The 19,020-nt window shown below is 37.3% G+C and overlaps 1 protein-coding gene across 1 annotated transcript in view; it reads left to right on the forward strand.

The window, feature by feature from the left end:
- LOC128616714 (E3 ubiquitin-protein ligase rnf213-alpha) overlaps positions 1-16,760 on the forward strand; it is a 43,930-nt gene extending 27,170 nt beyond the window's left edge. Inside the window, exons 28-66 of the mRNA XM_053639478.1 lie at positions 2-132; positions 262-357; positions 451-572; positions 1,654-1,776; positions 1,901-1,920; positions 1,997-2,150; positions 2,239-2,374; positions 2,535-2,726; positions 2,852-2,982; positions 3,688-3,845; positions 3,967-4,176; positions 4,501-4,673; positions 4,982-5,102; positions 6,005-6,105; positions 6,197-6,379; positions 6,520-6,686; positions 7,388-7,490; positions 7,687-7,801; positions 8,367-8,565; positions 8,699-8,886; positions 9,026-9,148; positions 9,259-9,369; positions 9,482-9,721; positions 9,843-9,915; positions 10,104-10,138; positions 11,246-11,346; positions 11,481-11,637; positions 11,745-11,919; positions 12,004-12,098; positions 12,686-12,937; positions 13,065-13,197; positions 13,335-13,415; positions 13,565-13,745; positions 13,838-14,039; positions 14,547-14,624; positions 14,997-15,194; positions 15,341-15,430; positions 15,548-15,726; positions 15,811-16,760. Coding sequence (XP_053495453.1) covers positions 2-132; positions 262-357; positions 451-572; positions 1,654-1,776; positions 1,901-1,920; positions 1,997-2,150; positions 2,239-2,374; positions 2,535-2,726; positions 2,852-2,982; positions 3,688-3,845; positions 3,967-4,176; positions 4,501-4,673; positions 4,982-5,102; positions 6,005-6,105; positions 6,197-6,379; positions 6,520-6,686; positions 7,388-7,490; positions 7,687-7,801; positions 8,367-8,565; positions 8,699-8,886; positions 9,026-9,148; positions 9,259-9,369; positions 9,482-9,721; positions 9,843-9,915; positions 10,104-10,138; positions 11,246-11,346; positions 11,481-11,637; positions 11,745-11,919; positions 12,004-12,098; positions 12,686-12,937; positions 13,065-13,197; positions 13,335-13,415; positions 13,565-13,745; positions 13,838-14,039; positions 14,547-14,624; positions 14,997-15,194; positions 15,341-15,430; positions 15,548-15,726; positions 15,811-15,955 — 5,472 coding nt within the window. The 3' untranslated portion in view covers positions 15,956-16,760. The remainder of the gene's footprint in view (position 1; positions 133-261; positions 358-450; positions 573-1,653; positions 1,777-1,900; positions 1,921-1,996; positions 2,151-2,238; positions 2,375-2,534; positions 2,727-2,851; positions 2,983-3,687; positions 3,846-3,966; positions 4,177-4,500; positions 4,674-4,981; positions 5,103-6,004; positions 6,106-6,196; positions 6,380-6,519; positions 6,687-7,387; positions 7,491-7,686; positions 7,802-8,366; positions 8,566-8,698; positions 8,887-9,025; positions 9,149-9,258; positions 9,370-9,481; positions 9,722-9,842; positions 9,916-10,103; positions 10,139-11,245; positions 11,347-11,480; positions 11,638-11,744; positions 11,920-12,003; positions 12,099-12,685; positions 12,938-13,064; positions 13,198-13,334; positions 13,416-13,564; positions 13,746-13,837; positions 14,040-14,546; positions 14,625-14,996; positions 15,195-15,340; positions 15,431-15,547; positions 15,727-15,810) is intronic.
- Positions 16,761-19,020: the final 2,260 nt, after the last annotated feature.

Raw genomic sequence — 19,020 nt, forward strand, 5'->3', positions numbered from 1 at the left:
GGTTACAACTTTTTCAAGGTTGTTGACAGCTGCAGATGTTAAGCAACTTAAGCACAAAACAGGGATTTCCAACATTGATCACCTGTCACTGCGACAGTTTGAGACAGAATTTTCCTTCCTCAAAAAAATAAGGTATAAATTTGTCCCTCAGTAATTTATCTTATCCACTCACTACGTATAAAATTATCCACTATGGTCATATACACAGGAGGGAAAAGGGTTTATTTTGTTCTTTAATTTGTTTGTAAATTGTCTTTTCAGGCAGTTCCTAGACACACAGTGTGCAGATAAGATTCTTCTAGTTCAAATGGATTTTGGGGAGGATTCAGCAAGTGCAAATCTTCTTGCATCTGCCAGGTGTGTTGTACATTTCCTGACATTCACAAATCACTGCTGATCACAGAGTGATTAAAATGTTTAATCGCAATCAACTACTGGGTTTCTATGCAGGTACTCCTCCATGAATGAAATCATCCGATCAAAACATATAGATGAATGTAGGGTGTTTCTGTATTTCATCATCAAACTACCAAGAATGGAGGGTGGAACCTTCTACACTGGATTTCAAGGAGGTACATTTTTTTTACTTCATTTTTAATATGAAATATTTATGTTGAAACATTCACTCAGTTGTCCCGTTATTATGTACGTCGTATGTATCTAACCTCATTGGTACAGAGTGGAGCTAGAATTTAATCTGTTACTATGCATAGTTTTTCAAACTTCCTTCCTCCATCAGTGGAAAGGGGCCACTGCTAACCAGCTAACTCTCACCACAGCAGTGACACTGACCTAGTAATATCATCTTTATGGATGTTATGGCTTTTTAAACATCTCAATGAGAATAGACTATTGATCAAAATATTCAGTCAGCAGTGGTTCTGTTCTCTCAAGCTGAGCTCTGAAGAAGGGCTAGAATAGGATTAAAGTAAGGAATAAATCACAATGGTGCATGCTGTTTTTGGAAAATTATCAGGGTTGATGTGATGTGATGTGGCATCCCCCAGAGTTGCTCATTTTTCTATACCATCATATGCCCAGGTGTTTAATTCCTCTTGCACCACAGCAATTTACCAGTGATTACATTGTTTTATTAATTAAAGAATGACATGTTGTTCAGTTAGTGTCTGTTATTACTTACACTATAGCAGCTATAAACGGTTGTTCCCTCACCAGCCTCTGTTTTTTTCTTTCCCCTTAAAGTTAATAAGACAAAACAAATTGACGTTACTAAGAATCCAGAAAACACAAAGTCCTCTGTGCAGACTGTTATAAAGCACTGACAGCCGAGACTCCTTAAACGTCTCCTTCACCATATCAACAATTATACGTTTTTCTTAAATAACAACACGTTTTTAACCTGTTTATTATTCATCTTAAATTACATGGATTATCTGTTATACAAGTCCTTGTGAATGAGCTGTTACTATAAAAACAAAAACATATTGTTAAGAAATCCCAACATCATTGTTCTTCCTAATACACTGGAACCAGTGGCACACACTATAACTTCTGTGTTATTGTTGTACTAAGAATGATCCACCACCTAGACAATATGATCATATGCATTCATACACAAATATGAATGCTTGTATGAGTGTATTGTATAATACATACAGAATCAAGCACTTTTTTCGTATTTGGTTTTTATAGGGCATTGGATGTCAGTTCACATTGATGACCTCAGAAGTTCTCAAGAGATTATATCAGATGTCCAGAATCTGAGAAATGTGTCCATTTGTGAGCTCTTTGAGGACATTGCAGTGGAAACTCCTGGTATTATTCCATATAAACTTTCAGAATTATTATTTGAATATGAAAGTTTCTTTCTTTCTTTCATTCTTTCTTTTTTTTCCGATTCCTAAACCTTTAATTTCTGTTTTTGTTGTTTTTCTTATAGAAGAAAATTCTGATGATTTGGTAAGTATAGCATGATTGTAATAAATAGTATTCATTAGTTATAATCAAGGCTATATCAGCACTAACTGTGTTTTAGACAGTGGAGAAGGTGTTTGATACAACAGCACTGCTGCGCAGTTGTATCCAGAGCTCTGTGGGAATGCTAAGGGATTTTGAAGATGGAGGAAGTCTTAGTACAAGAAGAGTGGACATCTTGCTTACGCTTTTGGAGAACAGCGACAAACTGAAAGGTTTGTCTGATTTCTATCCAGTTCTCTGCTTTGTCTCATTTTGGTGAAGAATTTCATCATTTTAATAATGTTTTCTCTTATACAATAGTTATGTTCATGGAGACATTGCAAAAGCGCCTTCATCTCTTGTTGAAAACACGTGAGGACAATGCTGATATGCCCAAACACTGGGTGTCCAGAGAAGCGTCAAATATCGAGGCTCTCCAAGAGGGAGGAACTTTTAAGTAAGCACTATTGTGAAGCAGAAACACTGCATAGCCTTTATGCATTACAATTATGTTTTTATGAACGTGACATTTTACATAAAGAGCAAATGTTTTTATATATTGTACAGTATTGTTTTAACTTGAATGTTTTTACTGTGTTCTGAATATTTGTTGACAGACACACCCTGTGGCGTAGAGTACAGGCTGTGGTCACTCCTTTCCTGGCACAGCTGATTTCTGTCATTGACCGTAACTGCAATCTGGACCTTCTGCTTGACACTAACAGCGAGGACGAAGTAAAAAATCTGTGGCTTCTCATATTTGAAAACAAAGCACTGCTGGATATACCATACATCTCAACTGGGCAAATGTGAGTTACCTTAATTATTTATTGTATTGTATAATCATATGTTAATTTAACTACAGGAACAGTACTGTACCGCTTGTGATCACTGTCATGGATTTACGTTAAAAAAGTTAACTGTTTGTGCATAGTTCCGAGTCACAGACAATCCTGATCCAGAGCCATATGTCAGCAGGAAGAACTATGTCCTCCACTATGCCCTTTAGCTGGAGGATTAAAGATCTGTTAGATGACCTCTGGGAGTACACCTTACAGAAAGAGGGTGACTGTCTTTTCATACTTGTCATATTTCGAATATTATTGAATAATGAAAGCACAGTGCATAAAATCATGCAGATACAGGTCAAGGGCTATAGTGCATGTCCATGTCAAACATCAGAATGGGGAAAATGTGATCTCAGTGACTTTGACAATGGCATAGTTGTTGACGCCAGACAGGCTGGTTTGAGTATTTCAGAAACTACTGATCTCCTGAGATTTTCACACACACAAGAGTCTCTAGAGTTTATACAGAAACTTGAAATAAAAAGCAAAAAAACATCCAGTGAGTGGCAGTTCTGCAAGCAGAAACACCTACTTGATTAGAGAGGTCAGACTGGTTCGAGCTGACAAGAAGATAACATAAATCAAATGATCACTCTTTACCATGGTGAGCAGAAAAGCATCTCAGAACGTTCACCTTGAGGTGGATGGGCTAAAACAGCATAGTTTAGGCCACGTTGGGTTACACTCCTGTCAGCGAAGAACAGGAATCTGAGGCTACAGTGAGCACAGGCTTTTTTTTTTTTTTAATTTTCAAATCTATGTGTATATGCATGACTTTATGCATTGTGCTGCTGCTACTTGTTTGGCTGATTGGATAATTCCATGAATGAGAAAATGTACATGTCCCTAATAAAATGGCCAGTGAGTAATATGGTTAATATGATTAACAATATTGTAAACAGAGCTTTTTTCCCCCCCTTAGATCAATCCCATAAGCAGTTTGAGGAGGTCTTCAAGAGGACTGTACTGGGCGAATATTTCGAAAAGGTGGACAAAAAAATGCAGAAAGAATTTTTCCACAGATATCTTCAAGATTTTGTTGTTTTAACGATGAAAGTTTCAACTGTTGGTGAACAACAAGTAAGCTAACTCAGTGTTTTGGTTTATTTGTTTCGTATCTGAAGACATTTTGTAAGGTTAAACTGTTTTCATATTATCTAGCGTCATGTTTCTATACTGATTGTTGATTTGGCCGTTCTAGTTGCTGTGTGCTGCCATGACGAGCTGTGCGAATGAGCTGTGCAGGAGGCGAAGCAGCTCAGTGGAGAGTGAGCTCTCCTTGCCACTCATCCATACCGCTTATCATGAGTTCCAGAAACGACTGCAAAATTTCTCTAGGATGATATCCATCCTGCCTCAAGTGGTCCTGTCCTTACAGGGAAATCCACATGTGATGCACACAGCTGAGATGGTACTATCATTTTAAGTATCTTCTTTCAGTTTCTCACTAGGTCCTCTGTTATGGTTTATACTTTACTGTGATATGATGATATATTACAGTAAAGTAAAGATGATATATTTACAGTATGATGATACTGTGTTGATGATACTTAGTAGTTCTTTAATTAGTAACATATAACAACTGTATCAGTACCAACTGATAATTTTGTGTGTTATGTTTCCTGTTGACCTTATAATGTTATATAATACTGTGTTTATTTAAAATTTGGTGGGACAGAATTCCTTTATTAGTTATCATTTTAAAATATATGCAATACTTTTTTTTTTTTTAAAGGTTTTAGATGTGTATTGTGTTCTTGCCTGTCTGGAGCACCTACAGCACCTGGAATTAAACCGGGACTGGCTGAAGCAAGTGATGAAACTTCAAGTCCCTATTGAAGTGGTGTGCTCAGAACAGACCCTAAAGCAGTATGGTGAGAGGAGTCGTGAAATGGCAAAGCATATCCAGTAAGCTTCAACCGGTCAATTACTTTCAGTTTGCAGCTGCGTTGTTCTCCAATGATCATTTTTTCATCTACTCATAATCATAATGATCATAATGATGATTCATTACATAGTTCAGTAGTTTCCTCAGCTCAGTGCTGTCTGTGTGAACAGAAGATTAGATTATTAAAGTAAATCAAATGAGCTTATTCCTACAATAATGTTGCTTAAAAAATAAATCATTGTGCTTTATAGCAAGTAGTACAATTAGAAATATTTCCATTTTCTTTATACACTGCTTATACTTATTATACTTATAATTTGTGTTCCAGAAATCGATGGAGACGCATCTTCACCCTGGCTCTGTTTGTGGAGCACATCCTGTTGGATATTGAGGCTGAAGACGAGAGGCTAAAACCACTGGTTATGGAGTGCACTCGAAACCTAGGGAAGGTGAGGATCCATACTGCTTTTATATCAGCAGAGCACACACATACCCAGCGAAACATTTTCTTACTCATTTCTCAAGTGATAGTGTCAAAACATTACAGTATAGCAGTACTGTATATTTATAACTGCAAAATATGATTTAAACTCAAATCTTTTTCTGTATGTTCTAGTTGAACCAACAGAAGTGTTGTTAAACTCCCAGACTGGCTGAAACATATATGATGATGTATTGACACTTACAGTTTAATTATGCTAAATCCCTAGATTATGGGAAACATTTTCAGTACAGGCAATGGCTGTTTATCTGGTTTTGCACATGCAAAGATATTCTGTACAACCTATCAAATACACATTTTATAACACAATATACAGTACTGTACAAAAATCTTTTTTTAGGCACTCTATTTTTTTAGTGCAATATAATAATGAAGGCTGCTGGGTTTTGCTGCAAAAATAACAAGCAAGTGCGATAATCAACAGAAAAACTGTGTCTGGTTCTGTAAGATGCTCAGTTAAATTTACCAGCTAATTTCCTTATAAAACTGCACAAATTATACCTGAGACAACAATTTAATTTTTTTAAGCAAAGGGTCGTCACACCAAATATTGACTTTGTTTCATTTATTACTGTTTACAGCTGTTTATAGTATTTTTTTTAATGTAAAAACATTACATTTCATTACTTTTGAAGGCATCTTTGCGCTGCAGCATTTCTTTTGCGAAGACCTTTGCACAGTACTGTATTACCTCTATCAAATCAGACATTTCACTATATAATAGAAATGATCCTCCTCACTGATAAAAGTAACCTATAAGATTTCTTAGGTTTTCGCACCTGAGATAAATGTATATACATGTTATGTAGTACCATTGGGTTATGGTTTCATTTCTCATTTTTGTCACAGGTACTTGAGAAAGGCTCCGACATGAAATTGGAGAAAACCTTTCTAGCTGTGATTGACATTCTCAGATCCTGCAAGGAAAGAGCAAGTGAGCTCATATTCAAGTAAGACGTCCAACGATACTCCTCTGACCTGTCAGTTTTAGTCTCTTTTTTTTAGTCTAATTTTAATGTATTAAATCATTGTTCAACTAAGGTTTGGCCTCCAGACGTGCCCTGTATGTAGGGTAGAACCTCAAGAACCAGTAGAATTGCCATGCAATCATATCTTCTGCCAGCCTTGTATCAGAAGGTGGCTTATTCCAGGCCAGATGTACTGTGCTCTGTGTACCCAACCTGTGCCAGATGACTTTGAGCAGAAAGTCTCTGAGGATGTTCGGTGGGTATTACCTGTTTCTACACTCATGTCTTAATGCAACACTAGTTTTAAATAAGTTAGTTTGAATCATTTTTGTGCTCAAATAACATCAAATCCATTACTCATGTGTGTGTAATAATCTGTTTATGATGACTTTGCAGAACGTGTCTCAAATTAAATGCCCAGTTCAGACAACGGTGCAACGCCTTTTTTATAGAGGTAGTGTCCACAGTTTGTTTTAAGGACAATTCCCCTCCATCCAGAGCTGTCATTCTGCACCTATTGTCCTTCCTCATGGTTGAGGCAAAGCCAGATTCCTTATCACATGGTAAGCTAACTTGATGACTCTTTTAAATGTGTTTACTGCTTACATTGCTCGCATTTATATACAGTACTTTGCAACCGTTTTAGGCATATGCAAAGAAATGCTGCAGAGCAAAGATGCTTTCAAAATAATGAAATGAAATGTTTCTACATTTTAAAAAAATACCGTAAAGAGCAATAAACAGTAGTAAATGCAACAAAGTCTATATTTGATGTGACAAAAAATAAATAAATAAATAAAAATAGTAGTCTCCGGTACAGTTTGTGCAGTTTTATAAGGAAATGAGCTGTAAGTTTTATTGAGCATCTTGCAGAACCAGTCACGGTTCTTCTGGAGACTTTGACTGTCACACTCGCTTCTTATTTTTGCAGCAAAACCCAGCAGCCTTCATTGTGTTTTGTCTGAAAAGTGTCTCTTACGTAATATGCTGCTTTATTTAATGACACACAAACATTTAATTTTGTGCTAGAAAACTGTTTGGGAATCTAAAATGTTTTTTTGTACTGACTTATATAAAATAAATTAAATTTAAAAAAAAAATCTATAACAAAGTTTGTACTAAAAATAATAGGGTGCCTAAAACTTTTGCACAGTACTGAATATGTACAATACATTTCTACTTACAGTTTAAAATAAGATATGCAATGCCTTATTGTACTATACTGAGAATGGAAGTATGATGTTTTTTTGGTCCTCTCTATCAGCGCACAGTTATATCCACACCAAAACCCTGTCACCATTCAACGAGTGTATGGATAGAAATCCTGTTATAAGGTCTATGGTGCTTAAACTCCTGCTCAAATACAGGTATGTACGTATAGGTATGAATTACTGAATGCTTCATGCTCAGTGATCATATGGTCCCCAGCTGCTTGTCACATAGGTTCACCAAAAACACTTCTCTGTGTGGATTTATCATGGTGTAATTTGAGGAATCTGATATATATGGAGAAGATATTGCTAAATAAACATGTTAATATGTATGTGTCACATATTTTTTCAGCTTTGATGAGGTGAGAGAATACCTCGAACAGCACCTGATGAGTATTCTACAGAGCAAACTTCTGTATGGCACCGATAAAAGTGAACTGTATGCTTTGTACATCAATTGCTTTGAGGTGAGAACACTGGCCAAAACGACATCTTAAAATCTCCAGATTTTATGCATACTTCTATACCACAGTGCTGCTGAATTTTTGATTCTGATTGGTCAGAAGGTGTTGAGTAATTTTGAGTAACAGCAGGTCTGAGAGTAGTGCGGTAGTACAGGCGTTATTGTGCTCATTCTAATACAATAGTGTTTCTATGGTAACAGCTAATTCACAGGGACTTGTATGGTGCATGCTCCTAATAATCTACTAAGTCTAATAATCAACAGATTAAAAACATTTTGCAGTTTCTTGATACATTTTCTGCATTTTAAAAAGAAATTATCTTCAATGAAAAGTGAGAGAACATCAGAACTAACTTGTTTCATGGACATTTAACAAAATTAAATGTAGTATAACTATACGTGTGACTCTAATATGGTATAAGAGGAATAATAATAACACATTAATAATGAATAATTTTATACTGAACAAAAACAATGATTATTTTCCTTTTACAGCGCTCCCACGTTTTATTCCTTACATGTCAAATCCAATTTTATATAAATATTTTTGTTATTTTTAATTTTTTTAGGATTCTATGTTTGAGAAAAAGCAGTTGAGCTGCATGGATAAGCAGAGGGCATGTCTGCAAGAGGGAAGAGATGTCCTACACTATGTTTTGCACACAGGCAGGGTGGCCACAGATGAGATCTCCATTGAGAGCCTGAAGCAGATTGCAAGACTGCGTATATGCTTGGACATGGGTGCTCAGCTGCTCACAACATTACCAGGTAGTTGTTAGTTCAGTAAAACTAATGCTAGTGAGTTATCATGCTGTACAATTAGGAACCTGTTAAATGGAGAATGTAATGGTGGAGGAAAAGATTATGGCTACTGTGATAAGACTATGGCTATCTTTATTAGGGAGCATGGAGAAACATCAGGAGGAGTTCTTGAACACAATGATAGAGCTTTGTAAAAAGGGCAGCAATGACTGGTACAGAGTGTACCTGATCAGGAAGATTTGCAGCTTGCAGGGAGTTGAAACTGCTCGGGGAATGCAAAAGGAAGCGAAGTTCCACTGGCTTTTTCCACAAGAAATCATACAACAGGTAGGTATTATAATACCTATTATGTACCATACATACAGCATATCCCCTATATAATGTATATGTGGAAATTACTGAACCAGTTCTGATGTGGAGCTTAATACTTAATCATCTTATACGCTGAAAACCTTCTGTATTTCAGGAAGAGCATGGGGGCCATGTTGACCAGTACCTTGTGTATGGTGAAAGTTATAAAACTATACGTGAGGCAGTTGCAAAGGCTGTAATTGAGGGTAGAGCACAAAGCATAGATGAAGCCATCAGGGTATTTATTTATATATTTATTTATTTAGGGTTTTTGGGCCTGTTTTTTATTTGTTCCACAGTACAGTGGCTCTGATTTCATAATCTGTATACTTTATCATTTATTTATAGAGATGTACATGTACTCCAAAAAGAATGGCCTTCTATATCCTTCTGGCCCTTTTCCAAGAAGTTACCAGTCTATATCAAGCAGCCAACCCAGTCCTCCATCCAAAACCAGAGGTTTGAGGGTTTTGTGTTTAATTTGTAAATCATGTCATCAGCAGAAAATCTAGCACATTCATAATAGCTATATCCCATGTAGTATTATCACAAGTGTTTTTATCTTTTGAAGCAACGGCAAGTCTTTGAGGATTACATCCATGGCTTACAATATTTCACCCCCGAGATGATGGTGTTTGCTGAAAATCTGGTAAACAACAGACTGGGCAGCCTAAGTGTTGATAGGCAGCAATCAAACACAATGCTCACCCTTACAGAGCTGAGCATCCATCTGAAGGCTGTACTGTTGTGTGGGGTTGAGGGAGTGCTAGCTCCCCTTATACAACTGGCATTTTCCCCTGCTACCATGCAGGTACATCTTGTTTCCTTTACTACACTTCTACACTAAACTCTGTGAGATCTGATTTTTGCATTCATCTGCCTTCTACAGTATATGTACGCATCTATATAATGTTCTTTGTCATTTTGTACAGATGGCATTTATACCCACAATGCCTGAAGACATGCTGGCTACAGCAAAGAAGGTTCTTGGTTACACCTGGTATAGTAAGTTGAACAAACAAAAGAGTTTTGCTCTTTGTGAATCGGATTTTTTGGGGGGTCTAACACAATTTAAATGGTTTCAGCAGTGCAGCGTCTTGTCCTATTTTGTAATTATGTTCAATGTTATAGTCTTTATGAGATTTTAGAGATTTATTGGAGATTTTATAGTGCTTATTTTTACCCTCTCATAGCCTGTCCCAATGGCCACCCATGTGTTGTTGACAAGGTAAGCCATAGCTATCATTCTTTGTTTTGCAACATAATTACATTCTTTGAAGCCACTATGTTCTATAAAATCATAGTGATATTTAAGTGATCTATAACTCATAGTGATATTTAATCTATTAAAGCTATTAACAGAATTTAGCTATAACAATTTTACCAACTGTCACAGAGTTTTGTTTGTAAATTTGAGTTCTAAAAGAGCCATTACGAATATAAATTAAAGCTATATATTAAATAAGTTTTAAATCATACTCCTGGTGTCATATGGAAGTGTATGGTTTGAAACACGTTTTAAACTGTTTCATCTAAATGATCAACTTGCACAACTTTTCACTTTTGGAGTTTCTCACCAGTTACAATTTTGACTAAGATTAAAAAGATTTGAAACATATTTTGAAAAGACATACTGTTTGTGCCAAAAGGGTGTCCAAGGATTAAAATGAATGTACTCTGAGGAAAGCTGGGGAAAGCTTCAGATTAAATTAGTTAACAAAACCAGAAACATGGACATATTGACTAAGAGAAACACCACATGTACTATTGTTTTATAAGCATTTGTGCTGCTGATAGTGGCCAGTTTTGTGAGTAATTAAAAATGTGCATGCAAATAAACATAGGCATAGCCTACCTAATTAATATATAGTTGATGCAGTATAAACCTCTGATGAAAATAGCTTTCTGTCAGCTTATTGATGTTTCTTGGGTATCTTGGCATGAAATTTATTATTACGGATTTTGAATCGCATGTAATCTGAAGGTTTAATTTATGTGTGTTCTTTTTCTTTAGTTTGGAGCTATAATATCTTTTAAAATATTTTCCCATACATTTCTAATAATGTAATTTAGTAATGTGATTGTCCACAAATTTTGAATTGTTTGAAAGGTTTGAATTGTTTGAAAGGTTTGAATGGCCAGTGAACACTAATTAACATTTGAGAAGTCTTTTTTTTTTCCTTTTTTTACACTGTCTGTGTAGAGTAGATGCAATGTAAAGAGTCAAATGTTTATTAACTTGCATCTGTCTAGGATTCAACAGCTGTTTAACTAAGCTGATATGGTGGACTGTAATGTTGAATTTGAGGTAAAAGGTGGTCACTGTCTTCTGCAGTGTGGCAAGCCTACTCGGATGGGGAGATGTTTGGAGTGTGGAGCAACTGTGGGAGGAATCAGTCATCAACCCGTGCAAGGTTTCAATAAAATGCGTCCAGAGTGAGTCATCCAATAAATTGAGACAAAGCTTTTATGGGGAAAATGTGAAATAAAACAATGAGATTTTTGTTCAAAAGAAAGCTTAAAATACCTTGAGCATCTCACTAGTCTCATCACTAATTGTGTCTTTTTAGAGGGGATCGGACTCAGACAGGCCATATTCTAGGAGATCCACAGAGACGGGATAACCCAGATGCACTGGATACAAAAGGCTTGTCTCTGACTCCCTTTACATTGCTCAGAATGATGACCCATCTGGCCATGCTGCTCGGAGCATCAGAACAGCCCCAGGTATATTTACTAATGCACTGCAATGATTAAAACTAATTCCATACGTTCATAATTCCTTTACACTAAAACATCCCTGCATACTTTTCCCCTTTGTCATAATGTCCCAGTATATCGCACAGATCATCCGACCTCCAGTGCAGAATCCCTGTGAGTTTTTGATAAGGCATCTGACAGAGGATTTGGAGCATCTAGGCAGGGCCCTGGGAAAAGGTGTTGATGACACAGTCACTACTGTACACTTGATGCTCAGCTGGGCCCTGGAGCCTCCTCAGAATGTTCCGTGTAAGACCTGTTATATAAGAGGATGGTTGCAACAAGTGCTTAATTTCTTTAGTAACCTGTTGAAAATAATGATGTCCTTTTTAGGGCCTGCTGGCTATGATAATGTCCTCTCAACCAAGGAAGCCAGGAATGCCTGGGAGATCGCCTTGTCTCATAATGTCATTACTCCCAAATTGAAGGCAAGCCCTGATTTGTTACACATCACTAGGACACTTCATTGTTCCATTTAGGAAGAGATATACTATATATATGGATTTTGATTTAAATGCAAGTGCTGGCATATTGCAGATTTGGTTATGAATACGCCAATGTCCCATTTTCACCCATTTAGAGCTTTCTAGACCAGAATGAAATCACATAAATAGCATGGATAGAGTGACACAAGATGGATGGATAACACTTCATTGTCCATTGGGATGCAGACTTCAGGCAAATCCTAAAAAGAATATACTGTCCAATTGTAATATAAATAAACTACTGCTAAACTGATAACTCAGTTGGCTACTAAGTATAAATTGATGTAAGTTGGTGCGTCATTAGACACAGAACAACCTATAACATAATGTCCAACAAAACTAATAGATTGTCTAATTGCCGTCATAGAGCAGAGGAATTTCCTGATATAAACACTAGTTTTACAGTGCTAACACCATCCTGCAGTGGTGATCAAAATGCCACTCACACCACAATCTTATGCTTAATGTTTTGTATTTACATTATGGTCATGAAAGCTGAGCCCTGAGATGTTTCTCATGTTGGATTACAGAAGCTGGAACGTAAACTCAAAAAGGTGAATGACACCATGAGGGGCGATGCCCGTGTGTCGTCTGATCCCATCCTGAAGCTGATGTACGGAGACCCACGGATGTTCCTGTCCTCCCTGCCCCAGCAGTCTGTACTTCACAGCTCTGCTGTTTGGAGCTGCAGGGAGAAAGGCTCTCTGCTTAGCCTCACACACATCGTTGAGCAGAATGATGGCAAAGATTACTTTCCTCTACTCTGGAGATTTCTACAGAAGGTTATTTGCATCTTCATCTCAGTGCTTCTTTAGCCCAGCTGTATGTCTTGTGTGTGGAGATTAGCTGTAGTTTTATGACAAAGATGTGATGTTACACTAAGTCTGTCTTCTCTATTTTACTGTGTAGGAGCCTGAATTCCGGCTGGTCAGCTTCCTTCCGGACATTCTGGCTCTGCAGAGAAACCTGGTTAAGAAGTTTCAGAATGTGCCTGATTTGATCTGTGGAACAATTAGGGATTTTATGGATAAGCAACCATCTGGTAATTGTATTTACATTACATTTAACACACATTAGAAACAAAGCAGCTTGATATATGAAGAGTTTGTAGACACATTTAAACATCACTTTCAAATTTTGCCAAGCTGGCTAAACAACCTCCGTTTTGTGCTTCAATAGCGTCTACAAAGAGCTGGTACAAGAAGCGCATTCAAACTTTCCTGAGTTCATGGAATCAGCTGCGGACGTCCTTGGCCAACTGTGAGTGTTACACGTCTTCTATTTGGAGAACAGCAGTTCACTGCACGTCCTTACCCTCACACCTACAAGCATAGTCTGAAACTCCTACTGAGAGTTATAGAACGTCATATGTAGTCAAGTGCTGCTTTTGTGTGTGTGTGTCTGTGTAGATGAGGTGAATGTACCAGGAGATTATTGCAGTGTGGATCTTGATGAGAGTAGCGAGTTGCAAGTGCTGATTCCTCGGAGGCAGGGAGCAGGGCTGTGTGCTACTGCGCTGCTCAGCTACCTGGTCTCTCTGCATAACCAGCTGGTCAGCGCAGCCAGCCAACACACAGGGGAGAATAACAGGTACTGGATACTTTATTAGGATTTGAATAGGAGTTTATACGTTAGAACATTTTGAACAGCAGATGATATTGAGCGGTTGTCCTCCTGTACAGCTACATGGTAAGCCTCACAGAAGTAAGCGACCTGCACGTGATTCGGTACGATGTGGACAGAGACCTGCTCCCCCTGGTGCTGTCTAACTGCCAGTACAGCATGGAGCGTGGCCAGGAGACACTGTCTGAATATGACCTACCCAAGATACAGCAACAGGTCTTCGCCCGCTTCTTACAAGGCAAACCCCAAATCACACTGACTGTAAGTGAACAGCATTAATGAGTGATTATTTACCTTGTGAATTTGAATCCTCCTGCATGTTTGCAGACTGTAATATGAAGAAGAGTAAAAACAATGGAGTACTGCATATTGTATTGTAATATATTGTAATTTTTAAAAAAAAAATATATATATATATATATATATATATATATATATATATATATATATATAATATATGAAATCCAACTAAATGAATAATACAGAGTATTTATGCCGGAAGGAACCCCGGGACTACAGTTCCCAGCAGCCACTGCACCCCACTGCGTCACTGTCGCATGACCACCAGCACCTGATTCACTTTCATGTTAATGAGTACTTAACCATAACCTGACAATTTATAGCACATCATATTGTAATATATTATAATAAAAAAAATGGTGCAGCAGCATCCAACAATATGAAGAATACAAACAAGAGTATTTATAGCATCTCTGTCATACTGCAATATATTGTCATGTTCACTGCGTATTATAATTTTTATTACAGGGAATTCCCACTCTGGTTAGCAGACAGGAACGCAATTATGAGAATATATTCAAAGACATAAGTGAAAAAGTGGCTCAGGTAAGAAACACGCATAGATTTCAATTCAAATCACTTTACAATACAGATCCTCAACAGCATATAAACAAATGTTGATCTTTTATCAAAATATACTGTATATAATCATTATTGTGCACATTTGCTATTAAAGGTATGTAGATGATTAAAAACTGACAGCCATAAAAAGAAAGTTTTCTACTAAACCACTTGCCCTTTGGGGACAAATTAAGTGGAAGTGAAGTGGAAGTGAAGTGAAGTAAACTCTTCATGATAGCTTTATATGGATTGTTGAAAGTATGTAGAAGTTCTACAGCTTACTGTGCTATCAGAGTTCCCCCTCCATTTCTATGCAAATAAAGGTACTAATATTAAGCTTTTGTGTGAAATTGTCAGGAACCCCTGACCTCTTTGAGTTCCTCTGGGCTGATATCAGAGCTGCAGTCTCTCAGTGACGTCTGTGAGACCTTGTCAGCAGTAGAGGTTGCTCTGGGCTTCCTGGCTATGACTGGAGGTGATGAGCACATGCCTCTGGAGGAGTATCTGGAGAAGATACTGCACATGGGGAATCAGACGGCCCCTCATATCCTTAAGGTGAATCGGTGGTCATGGAGACAGCAACTGATAACATGAAATTGAATTGAGTACTACATAATAGGTACAATAAGAAATCCATCATTCTTATCAGTGCAGTGTTTAATCTGATCCACTGTCTTTTTTCCTCTTCATGGTGTGTGAAGACTCTGGGCAGATGTAGTCTGAAGCACTGTGTGGCGCTATGGCAACTCCTTACTTCACTCAAGTCTGAGCATATGCTTCGCCTTAAGAGGGTAATGAATCATGTTTTTTTTTTTTTTTTCCATTATACAAAATAATACAAGATCTCCTCAGATGCATCATATATTGAATAATATATTTCCTTACATTCATTTTCTCTTTCTATTCAGGATCCATTCTTAGGAATCCCAGCAGAGTATCAGCAGCCACTGGGGGAAAAGGAGAAAAAGCTACTGATCGGCTTCTTGTCTAAGAGCTCTGTGGATGTCTGGCTTCTTGAAATGCATGAGTTCTTGTTGCTGAAACTGAAAAACCAAAGAGCAACTGACACCTTCATGCATTTCTGGAGGTGAGAACATGAGCTGAATCTAGTAAAGATCAGCTATCATGGTGTTTTGGATGTTTGCTAAACTCATTCTTTATTCTTCATCAGCATTAAAGAAACCCTGACCTCCTACATGGATCGCAAAAACCTTGACGTTCCTCTAGATGTGGAGGAAGCCTTTGCAGATGAGATCCAGTTGTCACAGCTGGTGGAGACCTGGAAGTTCACTGTGACGTACAAACAACAAAGATAAAGCACTAAAGATAATAGTGCAATGATGATATTCCTATCAAGCATGACTATAGGGACAATCCTTCACATTGTGTTCACTCTTACTAAAATTTTTTTATTTTTTTTCTTCCATTTTCCGTTTTCCATTAAGGAAACTTAAGGTTTTTTCCCCTTTTCTCCCACTTTATTTTGTTTTCTAAAGATAATGTTTTTATTATCTATTCATTAAAAAAAAATACAAATAATGGGATTTAATCAACATTTCATCAGACTTACTGTAACTTACCAGGCTTATTGTTTTAGTGATTAAGTAACTGCAACTGTCACTGAAGTAATGATGCCATGGAATTTTCTTTTTTGTTTGTTTGTTTCTTTCTTTCTTTGTCTTTGTTTTTTCTGAAAACAAACATCTTTTCATTTTGTTATATAGTTTTCCATACTGGAAATCTCATGGAATAGAGAGGGTATTTTTCATGTTTTAAATTTCCCCCCTAAGATATGTTCATTTGTTATATATTGAGATTTAATTAACATTTAATCAGACTTATTGTTAATCAGGATTATAAATACTTGGATAAATCTTAAGTAATGAATTCATTGTAACATTTTTTAAAAAATTTATGTGGTCATACCACTGGATGGGGCTGTGGGACATTTTATTTTCCAGAGTCTGACTCTGAAGTGTGCCGTTCGAAATCCATTTACTATTTTGTTCACTGAGAGTCATAAAACCAAATTTTCTCCTGTTCTCCTGACTATTCCAACAGTTGAATTAAATTTTCTTTATATCAGTGATGCAAATAAAATAAATGCATAATTAAATCTTACCTTCTTCAGATGAGTCACATACTGTTTAACCCTGTTACACTCTTGCTGCAGCCTTAAAAGCAGAATGTCCGTTGCACAAAGTACATGAAGCCACTCAAGCCCTATGCTGTACACAATCTCTTTATCCATGGTATTCTACTGAGCCTGGTGAGTCACAACACGACCCCGAAAAAGCCTGTGATTTTCACCTCATGTCCACATTAAGGGGAGTGTTGTCTAGCAGCCGTGCACGAGTCTCTCACTTATCTCTGTGGACTATGGTATCTCCACCATCAAAAGCCGGTGATAAACCTTTATTGTAATTATGCCTGCTTTTCCTGTTCACATGTCACCTTTCTGTCTAAATGAACACCACTTTCAGTTGGAACACTTATTTAAATCATAGCATAATTTTCCAGGTTATCATTTTACAAAATTTTTTGTCATACTGTCCTAATAATTATATTTGTGAAAATGATGGTATTCCTATTGAAACTTGACTGTAATATTAGGGTGGAATCAGATACCAGTAATGAATCTCTGTTAGGTTCATTCTGGTACAATGAGATGGAATGAATTCTGGGCATTCTACAAATGAGAAATGGAACATTAATTCGGCAATTAAGGAGTTACTATTGTTAAACCAAGGATGAGAGCATAGACTTTCTTTAAACACATCTGGAATAATAATGTGGAAGGAAGATGCAATCATGTGCAATTAGTTAATCCGGGCATGATTAGAGAGCTTTGATTGTAATGGTCTCTTTATTCTCCCACAGTGTGTGTCTGTGTGTGCTGCCTCTTTAGCTATCTATATGTCGTCTGTGGGAGGAATTAAAATGTCCTTTTTAGCAATCAGAATATTATCACCATAACCAATTGCTTTTCCTTATGACGGCTGAATTTAAATGGGCATTTTGGCTCCTATTCCTCGATGCCAAATTCTGTCCCCATCGAAAAATAAGCTTATGCTCTTATAGATAAAGTATGTGTCCTTAAGAGAAGCAGGATTAAGTATACCTGTGACTCATTCGTTCATGTCCCTGAGATTTGACAGCTTCAACATTAATTCAGATCATCAGATTGCTGCAGCACCTCTTTAAATCCCAGTAATTAGGAGTTAGTCTTAAAACACATTACAAACAAGTGAAAATTTAAATGAATGCACCGTCTGTAGCTAATGGCACACATAAGGTTTGTAAAAGTCACACTGCCATCTGTTCAGATTACTGTCATTAAATGTGTCCAAGGTTGATTTTATATTTAACCTGCCAGTGATCATATGGACAGTGAAATTCACTTTCTTTTAATGCTCTTATAAACATGATATTTATGAATACTCTCTGTATGAATGGCATGGCGCCACTATTTCACAGGTTGTGGTTATTCCGTGACGTATATGTGAAGCATGAGAATAATAAATGTGAGTGAGAAACGTGGCGTAAATGTGAGTAATAACCCTGTCTGAAAAGTTTACATTTTGCATCCAAGTGATCTGAATCAGTATTGAAACTGACACATTTCTCATCGAACATGCAGAGTTTAAGCCATTGCAAGGCATTAGAAAATGCGAGACACTGCCCTTGATAAAGCATCACTTTGATTTTGACTTTGGTGGCTTAGTGGTTACACCGCCAGGGTTGAGGGTTCGATTCCCGCCGCAGCCCTGTGTGTGCGGAGTTTGCATTTTCTCCCTGTGCATCAGGGGTTTCCTTCCCCAGTCCAAAGACATGCATCGTCATATCCAAATATGATTGGCATATCCAAAAGTGTCTGTAGTGTATGAATGGGTGTGTGAATGTGTGTGTGTGTGATTGTGCCCTGCAATGCATTGGCACCCCTGCCTTGTGCCCCATGCCTCCTGGGATAGGAGGTTCCCCCGTAACCCAGTAAGGATAAGCGGTACAGAAAATGGATAGATGGATTACCCTGCAAAATCGGAAGAAAAAAAAACATGGGCCAAAGAGGAAAAAGTCAGTAATAATAAATCAGATCTACCTTTCTGACATGAACAGGTTTAATTAGAATTGATGTTTATTCATGTGGATTTACATTTATTCATTAGGTAGATGTTTTATCTGAAACAGCTTATACCTGATCCAATCCGAGCACAAAGCTGCGTAGCTGAGCATTATGGGCCAGTGCTGAAGCACTCATAAGTCTGCTTCCCTGGCAGTCCTAGGGCTTGGTCTCTTAACCTTCAAATCGCTCGCTCAGACCCATAACCACTGAGACATTCCTGCCACATGTAAAGCAAAATACTTATCAAAACTTAACTGT

The sequence above is a fragment of the Ictalurus furcatus genome, chromosome 13, assembly GCF_023375685.1.
Source record: "Ictalurus furcatus strain D&B chromosome 13, Billie_1.0, whole genome shotgun sequence".
NCBI classification, from domain to species: domain Eukaryota; kingdom Metazoa; phylum Chordata; class Actinopteri; order Siluriformes; family Ictaluridae; genus Ictalurus; species Ictalurus furcatus.